The sequence below is a fragment of the Caretta caretta genome, chromosome 11, assembly GCF_965140235.1.
Source record: "Caretta caretta isolate rCarCar2 chromosome 11, rCarCar1.hap1, whole genome shotgun sequence".
In the NCBI taxonomy this organism is placed as follows: domain Eukaryota; kingdom Metazoa; phylum Chordata; order Testudines; family Cheloniidae; genus Caretta; species Caretta caretta.
In genome coordinates, this window is record NC_134216.1 from 59,246,366 (window position 1) to 59,267,561 (window position 21,196).

The 21,196-nt window shown below is 43.1% G+C and overlaps 2 protein-coding genes across 5 annotated transcripts in view; both read left to right on the forward strand.

The window, feature by feature from the left end:
* LOC125644844 (aldehyde oxidase 1-like) overlaps window positions 1–16,345 on the forward strand; it is an 81,970-nt gene extending 65,625 nt beyond the window's left edge. For all 3 annotated transcript variants that reach the window (XM_075118062.1, XM_075118060.1, XM_075118061.1), the window contains 8 exons: window positions 440–568; window positions 2,035–2,109; window positions 6,546–6,598; window positions 7,728–7,842; window positions 8,524–8,589; window positions 9,461–9,649; window positions 11,670–11,837; window positions 13,106–16,345. In XM_075118062.1, coding sequence (XP_074974163.1) covers window positions 440–568; window positions 2,035–2,109; window positions 6,546–6,598; window positions 7,728–7,842; window positions 8,524–8,589; window positions 9,461–9,649; window positions 11,670–11,837; window positions 13,106–13,156 — 846 coding nt within the window. In that variant the 3' untranslated portion in view covers window positions 13,157–16,345. The remainder of the gene's footprint in view (window positions 1–439; window positions 569–2,034; window positions 2,110–6,545; window positions 6,599–7,727; window positions 7,843–8,523; window positions 8,590–9,460; window positions 9,650–11,669; window positions 11,838–13,105) is intronic.
* Window positions 16,346–16,473: 128 nt separating this feature from the next.
* LOC125644845 (aldehyde oxidase 2-like) overlaps window positions 16,474–21,196 on the forward strand; it is a 113,223-nt gene continuing 108,500 nt past the window's right edge. Inside the window, exons 1-2 of one of the 2 annotated variants that reach the window (XM_075118055.1) lie at window positions 16,474–18,644; window positions 18,759–18,832. In XM_075118055.1, coding sequence (XP_074974156.1) covers window positions 18,779–18,832 — 54 coding nt within the window. In that variant the 5' untranslated portion in view covers window positions 16,474–18,644; window positions 18,759–18,778. Of the gene's footprint in view, window positions 18,833–21,196 lie in introns of both variants that reach the window. The other variant, XM_075118054.1, reaches the window with a different exon arrangement.

Sequence of the window (21,196 nt, forward strand, 5' to 3'; positions counted from 1 at the left end):
TTTAACCACAAGACCATCATTCCTCTGTTCCACTTTACCCCTACAGACACAGCAATGTGATTACAATTGGAAATGGAAGGCTCTGGAGCAAGAATATCTAATAATTTCTTTATTAGATCAAATCCTATCAAATCCATAACCTAGTGTCTAAGGGTATTTTTACACAGCAAAGAAAAACCCACGGCTGGCCCATGCCAGCCAACTCAGGCTTGCAGGGCTTGAGCTGTGGGGCTGTTTCATTGCTTTGTAGACTTTCAGGCACGGGCTGGAGCCTGGGCTCTGGGACCTCACACCCTGCAGGGTCCTAGTGAAAATGAAACAGCCCAAGTCCTGGGTTTTTCTTTGCTGTGTAGACATACCTTTTGAAGGCTGATATTATTGCAATGTTCAGAAATGTGTGTTTCAAATGGAATGAGAGTATGTTCATTCCCCACCCCAGGTTGCCAGCCGGGAATTAAAGATCCCCATGTCGAGTATTCATTTTTGTGAAACAAGCACAACAACTGTTCCTAATGCTTGTGCTTCAGTAGCATCTGCTGGAACTGATGTCAATGGAATGGCAGTAAAGGTAAAGGGTAATATTTGTCTACCAGTCAACTCTTAAAAGCCCCCATTCATCAAGGTTTTTAAGCAAGTGCCTAATTTTACGCACATGAGCAGTCCCACAGAGCTTGAAATTACCTATCGTGTGGCTATTGCAGGTGGCCACTAAGAATATGAAACATTGCTTCTTGATGAATTCCAAACTCTTTGTTATGTTGTGGTTTGGGGTTTCCAGAACAGAACCCAAAGCTCCCCAAAAAGGCTTAAGGTTTTTTTTACTAAACACTCACTGCATATAATGGAGGCCTCTTATCTCTCCTGCGATGAAGTGAGCAAACCAGTTCTTAAAGACCTGGCACTGATCATGTGCTAGTTCACACTAATCCCAGACATTATTTTAAGGTTTGAGTCAATTTAATTAAACAAATCTTCCCTACCTCTCTCTCATCCTTCCGCATCTTCCTTAAATCAAGACCCTTAATTTCCTCCCTATTTTTTCATGAAAGAATCACAGGCCTAGCTGATCTTTGGTTTCTCTACTGGACAGAGGCCTCTTGTTTTTTATATTAAAACTTACACATTTTGTAAGCTTCTCTGTTACAATGGAGCAGTGTCTCTGGGTGGTAATTTTATTGGGAAGCCTGACAATGGTGGCAGATTTGGAGGCAGAAACTTGGCTAGTCCCAGGAGAGAGACTTAAGATCTCATGAGTATTTGATTCCTTGATCCAAAGATGGGGTGGGAAGAGTGGGTATCACATGAGCCCTGGAGTAAGGGATGACGCAGAGGCCTGAAGGAGGCCTGGTTGTGCAGATCTGGGAGCGGAGGAGAAGGATCTGGTTTGGGGAGAGATGGGACCTCTGTTCTACTACTTCTGTTGAGATTTGGATGAGCATAAGAACCTCCAGATGTTTATCAAAAAGAAAAGGAGTACTTGTGGCACCTTAGAGACTAACCAATTGTACTCCTTTTGTTTTTGCGAATACAGACTAACACGGCTGTTACTCTGAAACCAGATGTTTATCTAAACTGACCGACCTGCTGGAGTGTTTCAGGGTCACCCATCTCTAGTAGTGGCCTTACCAATTAGCTAGATTAATCTATTTTCACATAAACATTAAAAATGTGTGGCCCAGAAGAACTGGAGTCAGGAACAAACTTGAGCCTCCCTTTCCCCAGGATTTGAGACTTTTCCTTCAAATTCACTGAGGAGGTGGCATGTTTGGGTGGCTATAGATAGGAAGTGTTAAGAGCCTCAAAAGAAACTGATTCACCATCCTTCTCTAAGTGGAAGACAGGTGATGGATTCCCCAGAAAAAAGGGGTCTACGGAATTAAATGAGGAGTAATGATTTCTAGAAGTAAATGGGATGTCTTCTCTGCTGATAGTACTTCCACCATGACAAAAAAAATATGTTGAATATTATTAAATACTGACAAATGTCTATTTCTCTACTTTTGCATTATTTTCCCCAACTTTTCTCTTCATCAGGATGCTTGCCAGACTCTCTTGAAACGCCTGGAGCCCATCATTAGCAAGAACCCAAAAGGTACCTGGAATGATTGGGTAAGAGGCACTTTTGTATCAGGGTGAAAAATCAAATGGGTATGAATTATATTTAAAAAATGTGCATGTACATAGCAATTTTGGTGTGTGTGTGTGTGTGTGTATATATATATATATATATATATATATATATATATATATATATATAAATATTTTTCTCTCTCCTCTTTCTATGGTGATCTCTTACCAGCAGGATAAATGCTGCCTGCACAGAGCACAGCTTGGCCAGAGCAGAGGATCTGGCCCTTATGCTTTGTTTGGGTGGGTCCCTCCCCACATATAGTGAGCTGCTAAAATACATGGTATTGGCAGTACTGGAATCTTGAACATGCAGCAAACATCACGCACAGCCTCTGGCATATAAGCTGATACTTGAATTGTGCAACCGAATGACACTAGCCAATATCTCCGGTCCTAGACACAACCCTAGGAACCTCCATCTTGCAGTGTCCAGTTATGCCTGCTGGATGCTGCAAGCTTATATGAGTTTGTCAATTTAACAAAGAAATTGATATGTACCAGGCTTGTTATCCCAAGCGGAGTCTCTGACACGCTTCAAACCAAACGCACTGCTTCAGGTAGAATAAACAAACTGATTTATTAACTATAAAGATAGATTTTAAGTGATTATAAGTCAAAACATAACAAGTCAAATTTGGTCAAATGAATAAAAGCAAAACGCATTCTAAGTTGATCTTAACACTTTCAATGCCCTTACAAACTTAGATGCTTCTCACCACAGGCTGTCTGGTTGCTCTTCAGCCAGGGTCTCCCCTTTGATCAGCGCTTCAGTCGCTGGGTGTCGTGTCTGTAGATGTAGGTGGAAGAGAGAGGCAAACATCTCTCCCTTTTATCATGTTCTTTCTTCCCTCTTGGCTTCCCCCCTCCCTTCAAAGTCAGGTGAGCATGACCTCAGCGCAGTCCCAAACTGACCAGAGGAAGGGGGGTGTCTCACTCAAGAGTCCAACAGATCCTTTGTTGCTGCCTAGGCCAGTGTCCATTGTTCCTGTGAGGCTGGGCTGGGTTTGTCCCATACATGCCCTGATGAGGCGTGAACTGCCCCTCTGCTCCTGGGGAGTTTTTCTCTGGGTTTGCTTTAAGCCATGAGGTTACATTTCAGCCTCATAACTATATACATGAAATTACAACCTATAACATTATTATAGCATTACTGTAACAACAATTACTATAACATCACTATAACCACAATACTCGGTGCATCATGAGCCTTCCGAAGACACCCAACATGACAAACTTTGCATTAGATACCACACAGTCATTTTACAAGGATGAACATGAGGGTGCTGGGTGTTCCCCTGAGATACAGAGTGTCACAACAGTGTCAAAAAACTATTGATAGGAATAAAACACCAATTGGGGCTCACTTAGACCTGTAATATGCTAGAATCACATTTTGTCCTGCTAAAAAGCCTTCTTTACATAGGATGGGCCCTCTGTTATTATTTGTATTATCATAGTATCTAGGAGCCCTAGTTATAGACCTGGGCCCTACTGTGCAGATACTATACAAACACAAAACATAGAGACAGACCCTACCACAAAGAGCTCTGTCTAATTGGTCCAAACAAATCTGATGAAGTGGTTAGGTCTCAATCCTGTATGCAGCCACAGCTGGGGCAATGCCGCAATCAGGCATCAGCTGGCCCTATAAAAGGGCTGCTAGCCAGGCACTCAGGCAGTCTCTCTTCAGCCTTAGAGGGAAATGGACCTGGCTGTCTGAGAGCTGAGCAGGGTGCCTGAGTGGAGCAGGGCTGGAGAACCCCCAGGCTGCAGGCCTTGCTAAAGGCTGGGAAAGGTACTAGGGTTGTATAGGTGCAGCCTAGGGTTAGGCAAAGGCAGCAGGTCCAAACCCCCCTTGCCGATGATGGGTGGTGTACAGACTGCAGTCTGCCCCAGTGAGTGGGAGCTAGATGGTGACTGGCAGTAGCTGCTGAGGCAAGGAGGGGATAAAGGGTGGGGGTTCCCCCTGGGAGTGGAAACTGAGTGTGGGGGCACTGCCAGGGGGAAGCACCCCAAGGTAAAGGGGCACAGGGTCTGGGAGGGACATGGGGGCCAGCAGCAGGTGAGACACTGGTCTGCAGAGGGCGCTCTGGGCTGGAAGAGCTAATTCCCAGGATGACCAACAGGAGGTGCCGCACCGGTGAGTGGTCGCCCCGCTACAGGTAGTCAATTATTGTTTGTCAAGGTCCAAATTTCTTGGTCAAGGTATAATCAAAATCCAGACTCCAGAGAAAATAATGGGGGAAAAAAAAATAAGTAAAGATTTCAGGGTCTGTTCAAAAGCATCTGGCGGTCCACCTACTTACTACCCCAGCAGTTGAGAATCAGTCCCTTGGTGCAGAGCTGTAAATGTGGCCTAAATATTAAAATCCTATTGTTTATGCAGTGCTGCATGATGATTTAAAGTCTAACAAAAATGACAATCCCTGCCTGTGATACAACATGGCCAGAGGGCAGCAGGAGAGAGTTAGAAGGGAGCCTTATTCCTGTAGAGGGAAGAAAGTTTGCTATAGATTAATTTAGAACACCTGAAGCCAGTCACCTGGTTAAAAAAAACCCTGCTTCAATCAGACAAGTGGAGGAGTTGAAGCAGAGTGGTTTGGTGTTGGTGCAGAGAACAGTTTGGAGAAGTGCTGCTGTGAGCTAAGAAGACCAAGACCCTAGGTAAAGGGACAACTGGTTTGTGCAGAGGGAGGGCAGGAAGCCCCACAAGCTGAAGGGCAGGAAAGGGACGTAGCCCAGGGGAAGGAACCGTGAGTTCAGGTGGTTTACTGCTATCCCTAGGGCCCCTGGGCTGGGACCCAGAGTAGAGGGTGGGCCTGGGACCCTCCCTCGCCACTCCCCTCCTCTAGGACACTAGTGGGGCAGTTAATACCCAGTTCAGGGGCAAGAAATAGTGCCCTGAACCCCCAAGAAGAGAGAGCGTGAGACCCATCAGAGTAGTGCCAGCAATTTGCCACACTGCCCTTGAGGTGCTTACAGTCCCAACACACAGATGTTCCCTCTTAAAGGATTACCATGATTACTCTGCAAAATGTTTTAAAGTTTGCCAACTATTCTTATTAATAGAGAATAACAGTGGAACACCTGTGGCAATGCTCTAAGCTTAACTGACACCTACATATGTGAAGAGTAAATCAGTTTGCCCTGACTAATGCTGTTCTAGTGATTGTCAAATTAATTTAATTTAGATTATCAGGAATGACTGACATCAAAAGATAATGCTGACCCATGCAGAGAAGAAGCTGCTTTACCTCTTGTAAAGTTGATTAGTTTCAAAAACATATTTGACATGTAAATTAAGCAAATCTGATATGAGAATTGCTGAGAGGGAGTAAATCTAGAAGCTCACCTTCGCTGCTGGAATCACTTGCATAACTGCACTTCAGAGCATTTTTATTTATTTATTTTTTTTTTCTGAAAAGTGGTGGTTGGTTTTTTTTTTTAACTGGCAACTTGGGTTTTTGTTTCTTTTCCCTCTGTGTCTTATCAACCAGATCTGCTCAGTTTACAAATAAACACTTTTCTGACTATCAGCACTGCAAACTCAACCTGTAATGTGAAAGTCAAGCTGGATCCTTTCTGGCTGCCATGTGGCCAACAGTAAAGATTCTGCAAGCAGAGCTGTGAGAACAAGTCTGATGCTTATGTGTGAACCAAATCAAATCCAGTTCACTCTTCCAAAGCTGTGTTGGCTCTGCAGCATTAAAACCCCAGTTCAGCAGAGCATTTAAGCATGTGTATAAATCTAGCCCTATTCAGAAAACCCTATAAGCACATGCTTAAATTTAAACAGACTTAAGCCCCATTGAAGTCAATAGGATTCAACCATGTGCCTAAAGTTAAGCACGTGTTTAAGTGCTTGGCTGACTCGGGATGAACTGTTGAATGAGGGCCTAACTGCTATGTCAAAGATATTTTTAGTCAGTAATATCAGGAATTATGGCTGAATTAAAAACAAGGAGAAGCTCTGTTTGGCAAAGTGCCATTTTTACTTATTCACCTTTCATAGTTGATCCACATATTAAAGCTCAAACTTGATTCAAGTATCTGGGAGCTGCACATGTCTGACTCCTCTTAATGTTGACTGAACTTCTGTGAGCTCCCCAGGAGGAAAGTGTTCCTGGACATGTGAGCAGGATTTTACAGCTGCTGTATTTACATGTATGTTTGCCTGCTGGGGCTTGAGTTAGAACTAGAATCATGGTTTGCGGTTTTCAGAGAACTTACTCAGCATTTGCCTAGTCTCCCAGAGCAAAAAAAAAATGGAGCTGGTGGCAGAGAGAATCCTCAGATATTACCATAGCGCTCTTCAGTTCTGTAGCATTTTCTTGCAGTTTGATTTTTAAATAAATAGGTGTATGTTTAACTCCTTCCCAGGTGATAAGTTTGCCAATAATTGTTGTACTCTACAGGTTAAAGAAGCATTTGAACAGAGCATTAATCTTTCAGCTACAGGGTACTTCAGGTAACAGATATTTTTGGTCCCTTTGGTCCCTTTACTTAAGTTTAAGTAAAGCTGAGGCACACCTCAGCAATATGATGAAAGTGTGAATTTAATAAGTAACTCATGAAGATAGTTAATAGCTCAAAGTGGGCCTGGATAGACTGGACTTGACAGGCATTTTTGATTTTTTTTTTTTTTTTTAGCTCATATTCTCATGTAATCAACAGATCTGCTTCTTAGAGGAATGCTATAATTTGGGCAGCTGCACATCATGCCCATGAAATGAGGTGTCCAGCTACTGCTGCAAGGAGCAGTAGGTGCCCCAGAGGAAGTGTAGCACTCCTCTAATACTCACTCATTTACCCAACCACCGTACTCACATCATGGATCTCACAACCTGCTGAGCTCAGTTGAGGATGTGAGCCAGATGTATGTATTGTGTGCACCTCCCTACCAGTGCAGGATTACTCTCTATTGTACCTTTCCTATTGTTGGGTTGGTTTCTTTGGGTATAGTTTTAAGTGTGCCAAACAAGAAGGCTTCCACCACTTACCTTGAGAAACTATCCCACACTCTCGTAGATCTCATGGTGAAGGTTTCCCTGATGTTCAACTAATCTCTTCCCTTTGTTAATTCCATTCCATTTCACCTAGTTGTTGCCTGCTTAGACCCTCCTAAATAATTCTTCTCCCTTCTTAGGCTAACACTTCTATTTTGAAGACCATCATCTTGCTCCTTGCTTAGCTAAGATCTGCATTTTTAGCTCTTTACATCTTTCCTTGTAAATTAATCTTTCCTATGCTCTGACCATTTTATTTCTCTTTTCTACTTCACTCATTTGTCATAGGCTATGTAATTGTTACTGTAAACTTGTCTTTTATACATGATTTACATTACAATCTCTGTCAGAAATCTGCTGGGATTTGGTTGCTTATCAGAATTTTTAGATTGGAGCAGTTTATCATATTTGTGGCCAGAATTTAATTGACTTTAATGGAGCTAAACCAGCAGGGTATCTGTCCCAGTATTTTGGGTTTAATTTCACATAGTTTTGAACTCTTCTTTGCTCTGTCACTTTATTGTTGTAACACAAAGATTAATAAAATTGACTAAAAGCCATGCTTCCCATGGACTGTATTGTTTCCCCCAGAGGCTATGAGGCTAACATGGATTGGGAGAAAGGGGAAGGCCATCCATTTAAGTATTTTATTTTCGGAGCTGCTTGTTCGGAGGTTGAAATTGACTGTCTTACAGGCGATCACAAGGTAACTAGTGAATGTCACTAAAGCTCATAAATAGTACAGTGAGGTTCCACCAGAACTTCCCATTTTGCCTGATATCCCAACAATCATATAACTTGTGCATTGGTAAATCACCTGGCTTTGTACTAACGTACATGTACCAATTGATGTAAATAACTAGCAATTACAGTTAGAGCACAATGAAAAAAGTGCACAAGTAACTAAATACAATCTTATTTTTGCTAGATTTGTGAAAATATTATAATAGACAGTGTTGCAGGCAGTATTTGCCTTTTCTCTTGGTGCCTGCAGTCTGCCAAATTGTTTTGTAGCTCTGTATTAAATTTCTAATCTCCTGACCAGCCGGTTGCCCCACCTGGCCTAGTCTCCTGACATTTTAAGGGCCCACTCCAGCAACACGTCCCACCGGACATAGTGTGTACTCCTATGAGAAGTCCCACTGGAAGCATTAAATACAGTGAGTTAAAGCCTGCAGTCCTCGTACTGGCTAAACTCCTACTAAGGTTAATGAGTGTTATTACTGTACAGCCCTTCCTCCAGTAAAAGGTCAGTTTTGTATGTTCTGAAAGAGATTCTATACAAACATGTCTTGTCCCACTGGATTAAGCCTCTGACCTGTAGCACTTCCTCATCCATCCACCTGTATATCTGTCCCCACAATGTATGTTTGTGTTTTGTTGGTAGAACATCCGAACAAACATTGTTATGGATACTGGATGCAGCATAAATCCAGCTGTGGATATAGGACAGGTATGTGCCAAGAATTTCTTCTTCTTTTCACGTTGTGCTAGTTGCTGTTGCGTTTGTGTTAACGAGTGTCCATTCATTCATCTACCATTAACCTCTTATCAGCCCATGTTATAGATGATAAATCCTGATTCCAATGGAGTCAATAGCAAAACTCCCATTGACTTCAGTGGGTCCAGGATTTTACCTAGTGTCCCCTTGCGGTACTGCCCACCTGCACCACTGTGCTCATCACCTGTATAGTTTCACACAGCTGGGCTAGACCCAAGTCTCCAAGCTCTCCTCCACTTTATGACCAGGCCCCCTTCCTCATAGCATGTGAATGCTTCTCCCCACTGTACCCCCTGATCCATTGCTTCAGCCCCTCTGATTGGCATTTCTTCGTGTGGCAGTGTCCACACTATGAGCTCAGAGTGTGAATCCCAGCTTGTGTACACACCTTCACACTAGCTCAATGACAGCACAAGTGTATATAGTAGCGTAGCTGTGGTCACACAGGTAGCAGCAGCACCTCTTAGCCGTGCCAAGTAGAAACCTGCCTGAACCCGCCCTGTGGGTACATACTCAGTGTCGCCACTGCTGCTACCTGTGCTATACTCCTGTTTATACTTGTGCTGGCGCGCCTCGAGATTGTGTGCCTGTGTGTACACACAATCTACGAATCACACCCCTATCTTCTCGTGTAGATGTAGACTGGACTTAGGCAGTGCAGGTGGAGAGAGCTTTCTGCTTCCCAGCAGCTCCAAAGGAAAGCCCTGAAACCCAACAGTCTAATAGGAAGGAGAATGCTGTCCAGAGAGTGTAATTATTGTCAATGTTATATACATTTTACAGCATAAGAAAAGATAAAGTGCTTATAATTTCTCACTCTCAGATTGAAGGTGCCTTTGTTCAAGGCATTGGACTTTATACAATGGAGGAGTTAAAATACTCCCCAGAAGGCGTCTTGTACACTCGGGGCCCGGATCAGTATAAAATCCCTGCAATCTGTGACATCCCAGAACAGTTCAGTGTTTCCTTGCTGTCATCCTCACAAAATCCTTATGCCATCTACTCATCCAAGGTAAGCAAGTGAAACCTGGGGCTTGATTTCTCTATCACCTGTGCTAGAGTAAATCAGGAGTAATTCCATTGAAGTCAAAGAAGGTATGCGGGTATAAAACCCCTGTAAGTGAAAGGAGACTCAGGCTTCTGTTTTACATTTTAAACAGATCTCCACATCATTGCAGCTTCTACCGTATTTGTAAATAACACAATCTGGGATATTTTTACTCTTCCATCCTGGCTGCCTATTGATGATTTTTAGAGTTTAACAAGCGGACTAGGAACTTCTAGTATAAACATCCTCACAGATTCAAGCTAAATTTAAAGCCATGACTTTAGAGTATAGTAACAGTCTGAAACATAAGAGAAAGTGACTAAAATTAGACACAATATTACTAGTTAGTTCAGTTAGTCAGTATAGGCTCCTTAGCTACCTTTTTTTGCTAGCAATAAATACACTGACTTACACCAGCTGAGGATCAGTTTACACCAGCTAGGGGCCTAGCCCTTGAATATACACAAGCAATAACACTAAGCAAGATGTAGGGGATACTGCCCAATTCAAGTGTATTGAGCATCATGTCTTCAGTTGCCTAGGCCATTAGGGATGTAATGTAGTCAATCAAATAAAAGCTTCAGAATAAAAAAAATGACATTTAAAGCAGAAGGATATTGTAGAACAATAGTTCCTTCTAAAAATTATTTTCAAATAGTCCCAATGAAATATTTTGAAAAATGATCATTGAAAGAAAATTCCAGATCAAAATGAAATTACCCAGGGTGGAGTTGATCTAAAGAGCGACTTTTAGCACCAGGCTTCAAAGTGAGCGTACAAAATCTGTTTATCCCACTTCATGCATACAACTCGTAGAGCTAATTTTAAAACTATCATTAGTGAATAAAACATGCTTGTGATACCTTTCCCTGAAAAGTAAGCATTTTTCAATCCTGAAGTCTGGTTGTCCATTTCTTATAGAGGTGGGCTAAAGCTGCAAAATGCCAATCCAGACCAGTGTTTCAGGAGTGTTTTGGAGCTTGAGTTTTAGAAAGGCTGGTTAGAGATACAATAATGGCCAGCTGAGAAATCCAGATCTCAGTCCTGATGAAGATGCCCAAACTCCTAGCATTTAGGAACATCCAGATCTAGGGACTGGATTTGACCTGTGATAGAAATAAGGCCAACTGTGAAACTTGCATCTGGATCAGATTGAGGAGGGCATTCAGCACTGTTCACATGCGGGGTTTGGTCTCAGCTCTAGTTTGTTAATAGGATATGAATCCCTGGAGATGATTCATTTCAGTTTTATCTGCCAACATTTTTTTACCAAATTGATTTTCTTTTCAGTTTGAAATCCTTCACAAGTGAGGAAATCAAGTGTCCTAAAATTTATAGCTGGCATTTGAAACCCACCCTTGCAGATATCTGCAGTCAGCCAGCAGCTGAAAACCTGCATTGTAAACCCAGTTCTGGGGAATCTGGGCTTATGCACTCAGGTTTTCCAAGCCGCACACTTGAGCATCCACACTGCATTGTAAACCTGGGTTTACAGTTGCTGGACCCGGGTCTCACAGCCACGCCAACATGTCCATACAGCACTATGCAGGCATTCTGACTTGGATCTGCAGCTTCAGCTCTGTCCTACTGCAAAATAAAAGGGCTTGGATCTGAGTCTCAGTGGGACTCGGACTCTGACACCCCCCACCACCACACACACACCACCATTAGGGTCCTAGGGCCTGGGTCCTGAATACTTGCTAACCTGAATCCTACAGATTTGTGGGTGGGTGGTTGGGGGAGTTGGGCTCAAACCCAAGTCTGAGCCCAGGTTTCCAGTGCACTGTAGACGTACACAGTATGCTCTGATCCTGCTTCCATTGAATCAGTGGAAAACTTTCATTCTCCCCCATGGTAGAGGATCAGGCCCTATGTAAATCAGTAGTTTGTAAAAGGTTTTCACCATCTCAAATATTAATAAGACACTTCCTCTTTTAATTAGTTCATAAAGTAAATGTATGTATCTGCCTTTGTTCCCTGTCAGGGGATGGGCGAGGCAGGGCTGTTCCTGGGATGTTCTGTGTTCTTCGCTATCTGGGATGCAGTGGCCGCTGTACGGAAGGAAAGAGGATTAACCAGGACCTTCACACTGAACAGCCCCCTGACTCCTGAGCGGATTCGAATGGTCTGTGCCGATCAGTTTACTGAGATGGTAATGAGGCTTTTCTTTTGGAACACGCCTTTGTAGCTGCAGCCTGTTTCTTTTGGCATTGAAGGCCCATATTTTTGTAGTTTTAAACAGTGTTTACACCTGGATATGGTGTATACACAGCAGAACTCCTCAGTTCAGACTTTTTAATGATTCTTGAATTAAAAGGTCTATCAACAGACCCAGCCCATGCCAGCCATTCCAGTCTATGGCATTCAGGGTTTGCCTTTTTAATAATTCAAATTTTTCTTTTTCTCAGTTCCTCCTGCCCACACCCTCCCACCTGCAGTACGCGCTCATCTCTGCCTGCTCCTCTGTCCTTGCTGCTTGCTTTTTGTTTCCTCGCACTCACACCTCTGTCTGGTTTTTGAGTCCCTCCATTCCTGGAACAGCCTCTCTTTTCCTCTGCACCAAGAGCCTACTCCAGTGCTCTTTGGAGTCAGTGGAAAGACTCCCATTGATTCACTTCAATGGGTGTTGACTTAGTCCCCAAGTGACCTCACTCTCTCTTCAAATGCTCACCCTTTCCAGTTGGTTTCCATCACTCACTTACACTATGGCACTAGCAACTCATGCTCTCCTGCCCCAATATGAAATATAAAATAAAGAAAATCAATCTACTCGGAGCTAACAAAGATCCAAAGGAAAGACCAATCACATGATTCCATTGTCATTGCAACTCTCCTTCCTCCTGTTTCCCCCCCCATTGTCTGCTATCATTATACCCACCCCCACCATTGTCTAATTTAAATCATAAGCTCTTTGATGCAGAATCCTTGACATCTACATTACTGTGAAATGCCATGCACATCTGTGCTACTATTGAAATACTAGTGGGCCAGATTTTCTCCATGTGGAAGATGGAGACTGAGTTCCCACTCAGCGTTCTTGCCTAGTATTTCCCTAAGCAGTGGCAGGGCACCAGAATTGCAGGGCAGATCAGCCCCCAGATTTGTCAGTCTACTAATGTCAATGAACATCTCGGGAGCTTTGCCATAGGTGAGGGCCAATTGACACAGACCCTATTCTTCCATGCTGCTTTGGGACCTACCAGCACCACTTGTATGGGTTTGCCTGCCTTCTGTAGAATGCCCTACCCAGTAGACCTTGTTTGATCCATAATTAATGGAAGCTGTAGAAGATCTAGTAGGGGCCACCTGTGAGAGGCACTGAAATATGCAGAGTAGTTTTTATGAATAGCTGTAGTGACTTCTTTCTAAGTGAATACCATTAACAGAATCACTTCTTTCCCCTCTTATTCATTCTCCTAGAGTGCGAAAGATGAACCGGAGTCCTTCGTTCCTTGGGCCATCTCCATATGAATGGCAAACAGAACCGTGCACAAAGCCTGAATGAACTCAGTGGTACTGATTTGTTTGAGGGTGGGGGCTCATTTAATCAACAAACATATTTTAATTCAAAATCTACCCTCCGGCGACTGAATAATGAGCATTACTGCTTCAGCCCATTCTCACACCTGAATTTTCAGCATATATTTAGTTGCACTACTACATTTTACTTCTAGAAACCTCTAAATAGATTGAAAGAGGTTTATGCAATAAGATCCAGCTACCTAAACATTTTCTCTGATCATCTTAAATTGCCACTACGGAGGAATTAACGATCACGTTAACAATGGTGCAAAATCCAGACTTTTTTTTTCCCTTAGGATTTTTCAGAACAATGGAATTCAAATTTATCTCTAAATAACATAGCTAGGCTCACTGAGGTAATGAGATGCAAGAGCCTGTGCTGTGTTGAGCTAAGAGTGCATTGGGGATGGGATGCTAGGGTTGAGTGAACCAAAAATAAGTGCACTAATATTCCTGAGAGATCCGTTTGCATCCCAATATTCAGCTTCGGGTCAGCGTTTTAAAGACATTTAAGCTTTACGAAAGTGCCTATGTAGATTAGATGCCTAAATCATATTAAAATCAATGGGAGTTAGGCACCTCACCTGCTTAGAGTTTGAAAATCCCACTAGGCACCGATCTGCATCTTTAGGCACCTACAGATGTTTAAAAAGCTGGCCCTTGCTGACTTCTTATGGTTCTATAAATGCCGTATATTAATAGTTTATGTAAAACAAATATTTTTCTTATGATCATTCTTGTGCCCATGAAAATTAAAATAAGCGGCAGATGGGGTTCCCATAAGAGGCCAGATAAAATGGCATATCACTGTTCACTCCCATTCTGTCATTATTTGATGCTTTGAGGCCTGATCCTTTCGTCAAAAGTCATCCTTAGTCCTGTAAGTAGCCCCGTTGTTAGTAATAACTGTGCACAGAAACATAAATTGAACCTAAAGAGTGCAAGTAGCTTTCCCATTTTAAAGCATGTCTTGACAAATTGCACTAAGCCAGACATTTGGAGGAGTACCCATCACTGATCCAGAGACCCCAACTAAAATGTAGCTGTGGGAGAAGGGAGCTATAATGATGTGTCAAGGTAGTTTCAGTAAAACACTTTAACAATCCAGTACAGAATTTGATTTCTGAGAGGCTTCAAATAAGATGCTAATTTAGGCTTCAATTCTGCAATAAGATCGCCATGCATGGATCCCATGGCAGGATCAGACCTAAGTGGTCACAATAATTACCTTTTTGATCACAAACTTGATGCAGCAATGTGTGATTTCATACACACAAGCTGCTCTGTGTTGGTGCTAACACCTGTGTGCTAAAAACAACTGGGAGGAGACAAGCATCTAATTCTTCTTTGTGATACCGATGCAACTCCACTGATGTTGCATTGGTATAACTGAAGCCATTAGGGTGATTGTAAAAGAGAAGAATTTGGCCCAAGAAATCTTAATGGTGACTTTGCTACGGTTTCCCTTGGAGACCCTTTTATTTTCTCATGATTTGATCCAAAGGGCCCATTGAACCTATGGAACAACTTCCATTGACTTCACTGGGCTTTGGATTGTCTCTGGAAAGTAGTTCAGAACAATGCCATTGTGCACAACAGCTCAGGATGATATTGGAACAATCAGAATGCAGGTGAGGATAGCTCTTTAATTGCTGATACTCTTTTAATCTCAGCAGGGAAGATGGATATAAAGTAAGATTAGAAGATGTTTCACAAAGATTATCAATTTTCTGGGTGTGGTGATTAGAACTGCACCCAGAGAAGCACTAGTTTGACGAGATTGGAAAGAAAAAAGCTCTACTGTGCTTTCATGTATTAGCTGCTAAATAAGGTATATTCTATGGGCTAACATATATTCTTACATTCTCAGGCAAGACCAGCAAATAACACTGATTACTGAAGTTAATAAATATACTATGGGAGGACATGACCACAAAATCCCTGCCAGATTTTGGCACCCATCCCCAAGGTTGAAGAGATCTAGAATTTTGGCTTTGCACTTTCTAGGGCCTTGAAGTTGAGATGCAGATTCTGAACATTCCAAGGTTTGGGGCTTCAGTTTGGGATCTATCTCTAATATACAATATTTACTGTATTGTGCAGGTGAGTCATTAGTTGCCAGATGTCCTGGTTTCATCTGGATAATCATGGTTGATTCTTTTGGGAGAATGGAAGGAGGGAGTAATTTAAATGTTTGCTTTGTAGCTTCCATATGCTGTACTCCAATAATTCTTTACCATATGGTACTAATAACCAAAGACTGCACCTCCAGTCTCTCAGTGAGTTTTCTTTACTATGTCCTACACCTTGCTAAAGAGCAGATTGCCCCGAGCCATCTACTTTGCTCAGGTTTTTGTTTCACACACCCATGCTGATTATTGCACCATCATTTCTTCTCCAGTTGCCACCCAAAGTATTTCCTCCTCCTTTTGTCAGATATCATGCCTGTGACTGAAGTCAGGCTCATAGCTTAATAATTTTAGCACTTGCAGTTAGACTAGGATTTTTGTATTTTTAAATCTGTTTTTATATGAAGTTTCTATATCCTGTATGAGAGCATCACTGCTTCCTTTGCTGCCCTTTATTGATATTCACTTGGCTTTTATATATCCTGTGAAACTTCAGTAAAACAGATTAATCATAAATGCAATGCCATCTTCTTTCTGCTACAAAAGATTCTAGTCTTGGCTCATTCTGTGGGCTCTGACACCAGGCTGCAGGCCCCCATCAGCAGAAGGGAGTTCACAGTAGCAGATGCTACTCACTGTAGCAGGAGCCTGAAGCCAGCTGGCAAATCCCAGAAAGCCAGGTAGGGATGTGGCCAGAGCACCTGTGAGAAGCACTGAACAGTTCATCTTCTGAGCAGCCTCAATCAGCAGAGTTCCTGCAAAGAGCCCAGGCAGAGTTTAAATCTGCACGCGTGCGCACACCTGCCCCCCCCCCCCCCCGGCAGAACCCTTGACAGAGGGCAGTGCTGACACTGGTACGGATGTCCCTGCAAACGCAGGAGTGTGCTGTTTGATTTCCTGGGCTGAATCATGTCCTAGAACTGCATTGTCCTTCCTCCAGGGCTGGATCACCTTGTCTGATTTTTAGTACTTGGTAAACATTATTAATAAAGGTTCCATCCAGCTTCAATACAGATGTACATTTTTTTTTGGTTGTCTGAGGGTCAAAGTCTGCACATGCTACTATAACATGTTTTTCTTTTGACTGAAACCTCTCTGGCCCCTCCCATATTGTCAACAGGCCAGGCTGTAATTGAGAAGAACAAGTGGAGATTAATCACACTGACAGGTGATACATTGGTAATATAGGATGTCATGAAACATACTATCTGCAGAACTAGTATGGGGAAGAAAACTCAACTTGTTGGGGTTTTTCTTGCTTTGTTTATTTTTTAATACTGCTGAAAGGTAAATAGACTTCAGGCCAATTGCAGTAACTCTTTTCGTGCCTTGGCCCAGAGTAACCTGGCAGGTGTGAGGTCTGTGCAGATAGGTGTCCCCATCGCAAAAAACAATTGTCATTAATGACCCATTGTAGATCCCACTGAAGGGAGAGACTCCTGGTGGGAGCTAGGTTGGGCCCTAAGTGATGCCCTTGTTAGTAGTCTCAGTGTGCATTCCCCTGTGCAGGCTCTAGGCTTCAGATTCTAGGGCTGTCAACTAGCAGATTTTGTATAGCTTCTGTAGCCATAGGAGCTAGGTGCTTATTTTCCACAGTTAAATAGCCGTGCATCACACATCACCGTCCACAGTGAGCATTGTTACCACTGTGACCCACCATCTTGTGTCACGAAATAACAGCAATCAATATCAGATCAAAAGTAAGCACTGTGCAGCATGCACTGAAGTTTGTTAGACTTAGGATCAGCAGATCATCAAGAGGAGTGATTTCCAGAGGTGGGAACCTTCAAGGGGGGCAGCCCTAGTGACCTTCTGAGGTACTTATCCCCAGGAACAAACAGCAATCATCAGCTATCTAATTTTACCTGCCATGAGAGGGAAATCTCTCAACCAGAGATTGCCCAGAATTTTAAGGACTGTGACCAACGCTAAACAAACCAATAGCCATTAACTCCAGGCAGCAAAGTAGCCTGGTAAAAAATGACCCACTGAAGAAGTTGCTATTTGGCACTTTCTCTTGTACACCCCCATTCCCCACATACACACTGTCACAGATACCACAGCTGTGCCCAGATGCTAACATTGATATTTATTTGGGGATCTGGGAGCTAAAATGTGAATATGAAGAGTGGCTGCCTAGAAGCATTTTCCTTCCCAAATATGGGGAAAGTGATGAAAGATTTGAGCATGCTTAGCACCTTGCAAGCCTGGGCTGGTACATTTAAAAGGTAAATAAATTAAGATGGACACATCTATGTTGCATTTTAATCAATGTGACATACAAAAATGGATCATTCACTGCTTTTGAAAATCAACTGCAAATTCCCTTGGGATCACTTTTTAATAAGTAATTAACTTTGTGCATCAACTGCAGTGCAACGAGGCAGAACCCAAACATCTGCTCTGCAAACTGTGGTCTTATATCTTGGGTGGATCAAAATATGAGATGGGTTACATCAGTATATATCCAGATCAAGCCACCTGAGAGGAGTGTTTGCCCTAGTATCTCCTTCTAGACCAGCGGTTCTCCACCAGAGGTCCACAGCCCCTCAAGGGGCCACAAGCCAGTTTCAGGGAGTGGCAGGGCCCCATGGCTGAAGCCTGGCACCCCAATGCTCCCCACAGGACTAAAGCCTTGAACCTAGTGCCCCCATGGGGCTGAAACCCAGCACCCCAAGTCCAGGCACCTCCATGGGGCAGAAACCAGGAGTTGAACTGGCTGAAGCCCTCTCGCAGGGCTGAAACTAGGAGCGGAACTGCAGGGCTGAAGCCAGGCACCCTGTTGCTCCTGTGGGACTAAATCCCTGAGCCCCAGCCCTGTGGGATGGAAGCCTGAGCCCCCTTTCCTCCCCTTCTCAGAGCCTCAGCACCCTGCAGGGCAGAAGCCCCAAGTCCCCAGCCCCACAGAGCTAAAGCCCCGAGTCTTTCCCCCCACCCACAGTGGCTGAAGCCAGAAGCCCAGAGCGTGTTCCTCCTTGCCCCCGCTGGGCCCTGGAGTTTTTATAGCATATTGGGGGGCCTCAGAAAGAAAGAAGTTGAGAACCCCTGTTCTAGACCATATAGGTGCTTAGTTTAGTGCTTCCCATTTGCAAAATTCCTGGGATTGTCTAGGAAAAATAACGTATGTCTTGTGGCTCTTCATCTTACAGTATGGTTCACGCAGGGAAGACAAGTATGTGCATTGTTTCTGAAGGCACAGGTCTCCACATTCTTCCTAAATCTTGGTACATGACAGATAAGGCGGGGAAAAGGACCTAATTGGTTCATTTTAGCCTACACTCCACCTTGGCTCCTCCTCACCCATCCAGGTTAATGCCTTTATGTCTGTGGGGCACCGAACAAAGTTTAGTTGGGTGTTGAAATTACACTTGTGTCCATTGATTTCTTGCTGGTGTTTAACATCTTCCTCTTTAATTTTCAAGCTGCGCTTTTATGCCACATAATGGCTTGCGCCACACAGTCAGATGCACTCGTATTTTTTGTGAATGGCAGGAAGGTAAGACTTTTGGTGTTTTGTTTTTGGAGGGAGGTGCTTTAATGTTTCTGGGAGAATGATGCACTAGGGGAGCACAGCTCATTTGTGGGGCGAGCCAGAGTAAATGTATTAACTTTGAACATCCCTTGTTACCTGGGATCTTCCTATAGCATTTCAGATATTACAAACTGGGATTCATCTCTGCTGCTGTCTTTACTCTCTGATAAATGGCAGTAGCCATAAACTGGGACAGTAGACCTCTTTGTTGTTTTGTTTCTGGATTAAGAGTTTCAAAACTATCTAAGGAATTTGCATGCTCAATTTCCCCTTAAAATGAATGACTGTTGAGTTTCCAAATCTAGGTGGAGCTGCAAATCTCAGTTCTACAGTAATTAGTAACACAAAGAGATTCATTTGGAGAAATATTTTCTATCTACCTAGATGTACTGAGAATATTATGTAGCACCAGTGACCTGTTATTTCACTGAACTGTTATAATTAATGTAGCAATTAACTAAAGCTATCAAGATCAGTAACTTGCTGCATTTGGAGAAAATAAGGCAATAGCAAGAGGATCCCCTGCTATTACTGTAATTTTTTTTAAAAATGCAGTCAGAGGAAATAGACTCTTTACTCGCCTCTGTACTCAACCGTGAGTGCCAGCGGAAACCTAATACTTCATTTTTACAGGCATTTGTTTTCTCACCTTTTCTTTTCGCCCCCGAGTTATGTCATTAAAAGTTCCTTTTTATAAATGCCTCCATCCAAAAATAGATGCTGGCCTGAACTGGAAAAACTTCATTCTTTCTTTAAAATGTTGTCTGTGTTTTCTTTGAGAACAATTTGTCCAGAGAATGCTTTCATGAAGATGTCCTTTTCCCCCCCGTCCCTGTTTCAGGCCAAAAAAAGAGGAAATTTTTGCTTTTTGTTTTTATCTGCTATCTGTATACTATATGATTGTAAAAGTATACTTCAGAAAGGCTATGTGGGCCACGTTCTAGTGTCTTACCCTATAACTATCCCGATTTATGCTGGTTCAATAGCAAAATTTGCCCTTTTTGGTTTGTCTACGCTGCATTGTAAACCCAGGTTTGTGGGACCCAGGCTGGTGAACTTTGTGTTTCCAAGCCCATGCGTGAGTGTCCACACTGCATTGTAAACCTGGGCTTACAATTGCTAGAGCTGGGTGTCCATGCCAGTGTGTTCATACTGCACTGCACAGACCTTCTGACTCAGGTCTGTGGCTTGAGCTCTGTTCTCATTGTAAAATGTCAGGGCTTGGACCCAAGTCACAGCAGGACTCGTGCTCTGACCCACCGCCCCCTCCCCCGACCCCCAGCAAGGTCCTAGTAGCCGGTTCGTGAGAGCCTGCTGATCTGAGTGCTTTGTGCACGGGCAGAAATGGGTGTTGAGCCCAAACCTGAGTCAGAGCCTGGCCTTAGTGTGCAGTGTAGCTTTATCTTTTGTATCCAGTCTTATTTCCTCTTCATAAAAAGGGAAAGTATTCCACCTGTGCATGGTCATTAAAAGCGGAAAGCCCAAGAAACCCTTCCCCTCTGAAATACCAGCTGCTCCATACCACGGTAAAGTTGAGATTTTGTCGTGATGCCTTTAAATGCCCCAGGACAAGCTAGTCATTCTCCAGTGAGTCCCATGTTGCCTCCCACCCATCCATCATTCCGTACTTGGTTCTCATTAGTACTAGGTTTCCAGCATGATGGGGCATGTCATTGCAGTGGCCACATCCTTCAGACAGACCTGTTGCTCAGCTAATGGAGCCCCTGAAAATCAAAAATGAAATTTATTAAACTTAAAACAGGTTGGTTTAACAGGTCCCCTTCCTGCTCTCCATGTATTGAGAATTTCCTCCATCTTCCTGCTGCAGCGTCTCTGAGGAGGAAGGGGCTAAGCTTGGCCTCATTACAGTACCTCTATCATAAATATAAAGGGAAGGGTAAACCCCTTTGAAATCCCTCCTGGCCAGGGGAAAGCTCCTCTCACCTGTAAAGGGTTAAGAAGCTAAAGGTAACCTCGCTGGCACCTGACCAAAATGACCAATGAGGAGACAAGATACTTTCAAAAGCTGGGAGGAGGGAGAGAAACAAAGGGTCTGTGTCTGTCTGTATGCTGCTTTTGCCAGGGACAGAACAGGAATGGAGTCTTAGAACTTTTAGTAAGTAATCTAGCTAGGCATGTGTTAGATTATGATTTCTTTAAATGGCTGAGAAAAGAATTGTGCTGAATAGAATAACTATTTCTATCTGTGTATCTTTTTTGTAACTTAAGGTTTTGCCTAGAGGGGTTCTCTATGTTTTTGAATCTAATTACCCTGTAAGATATCTACCATCCTGATTTCACAGGGGGGATTTCTTTATTTCTATTTGC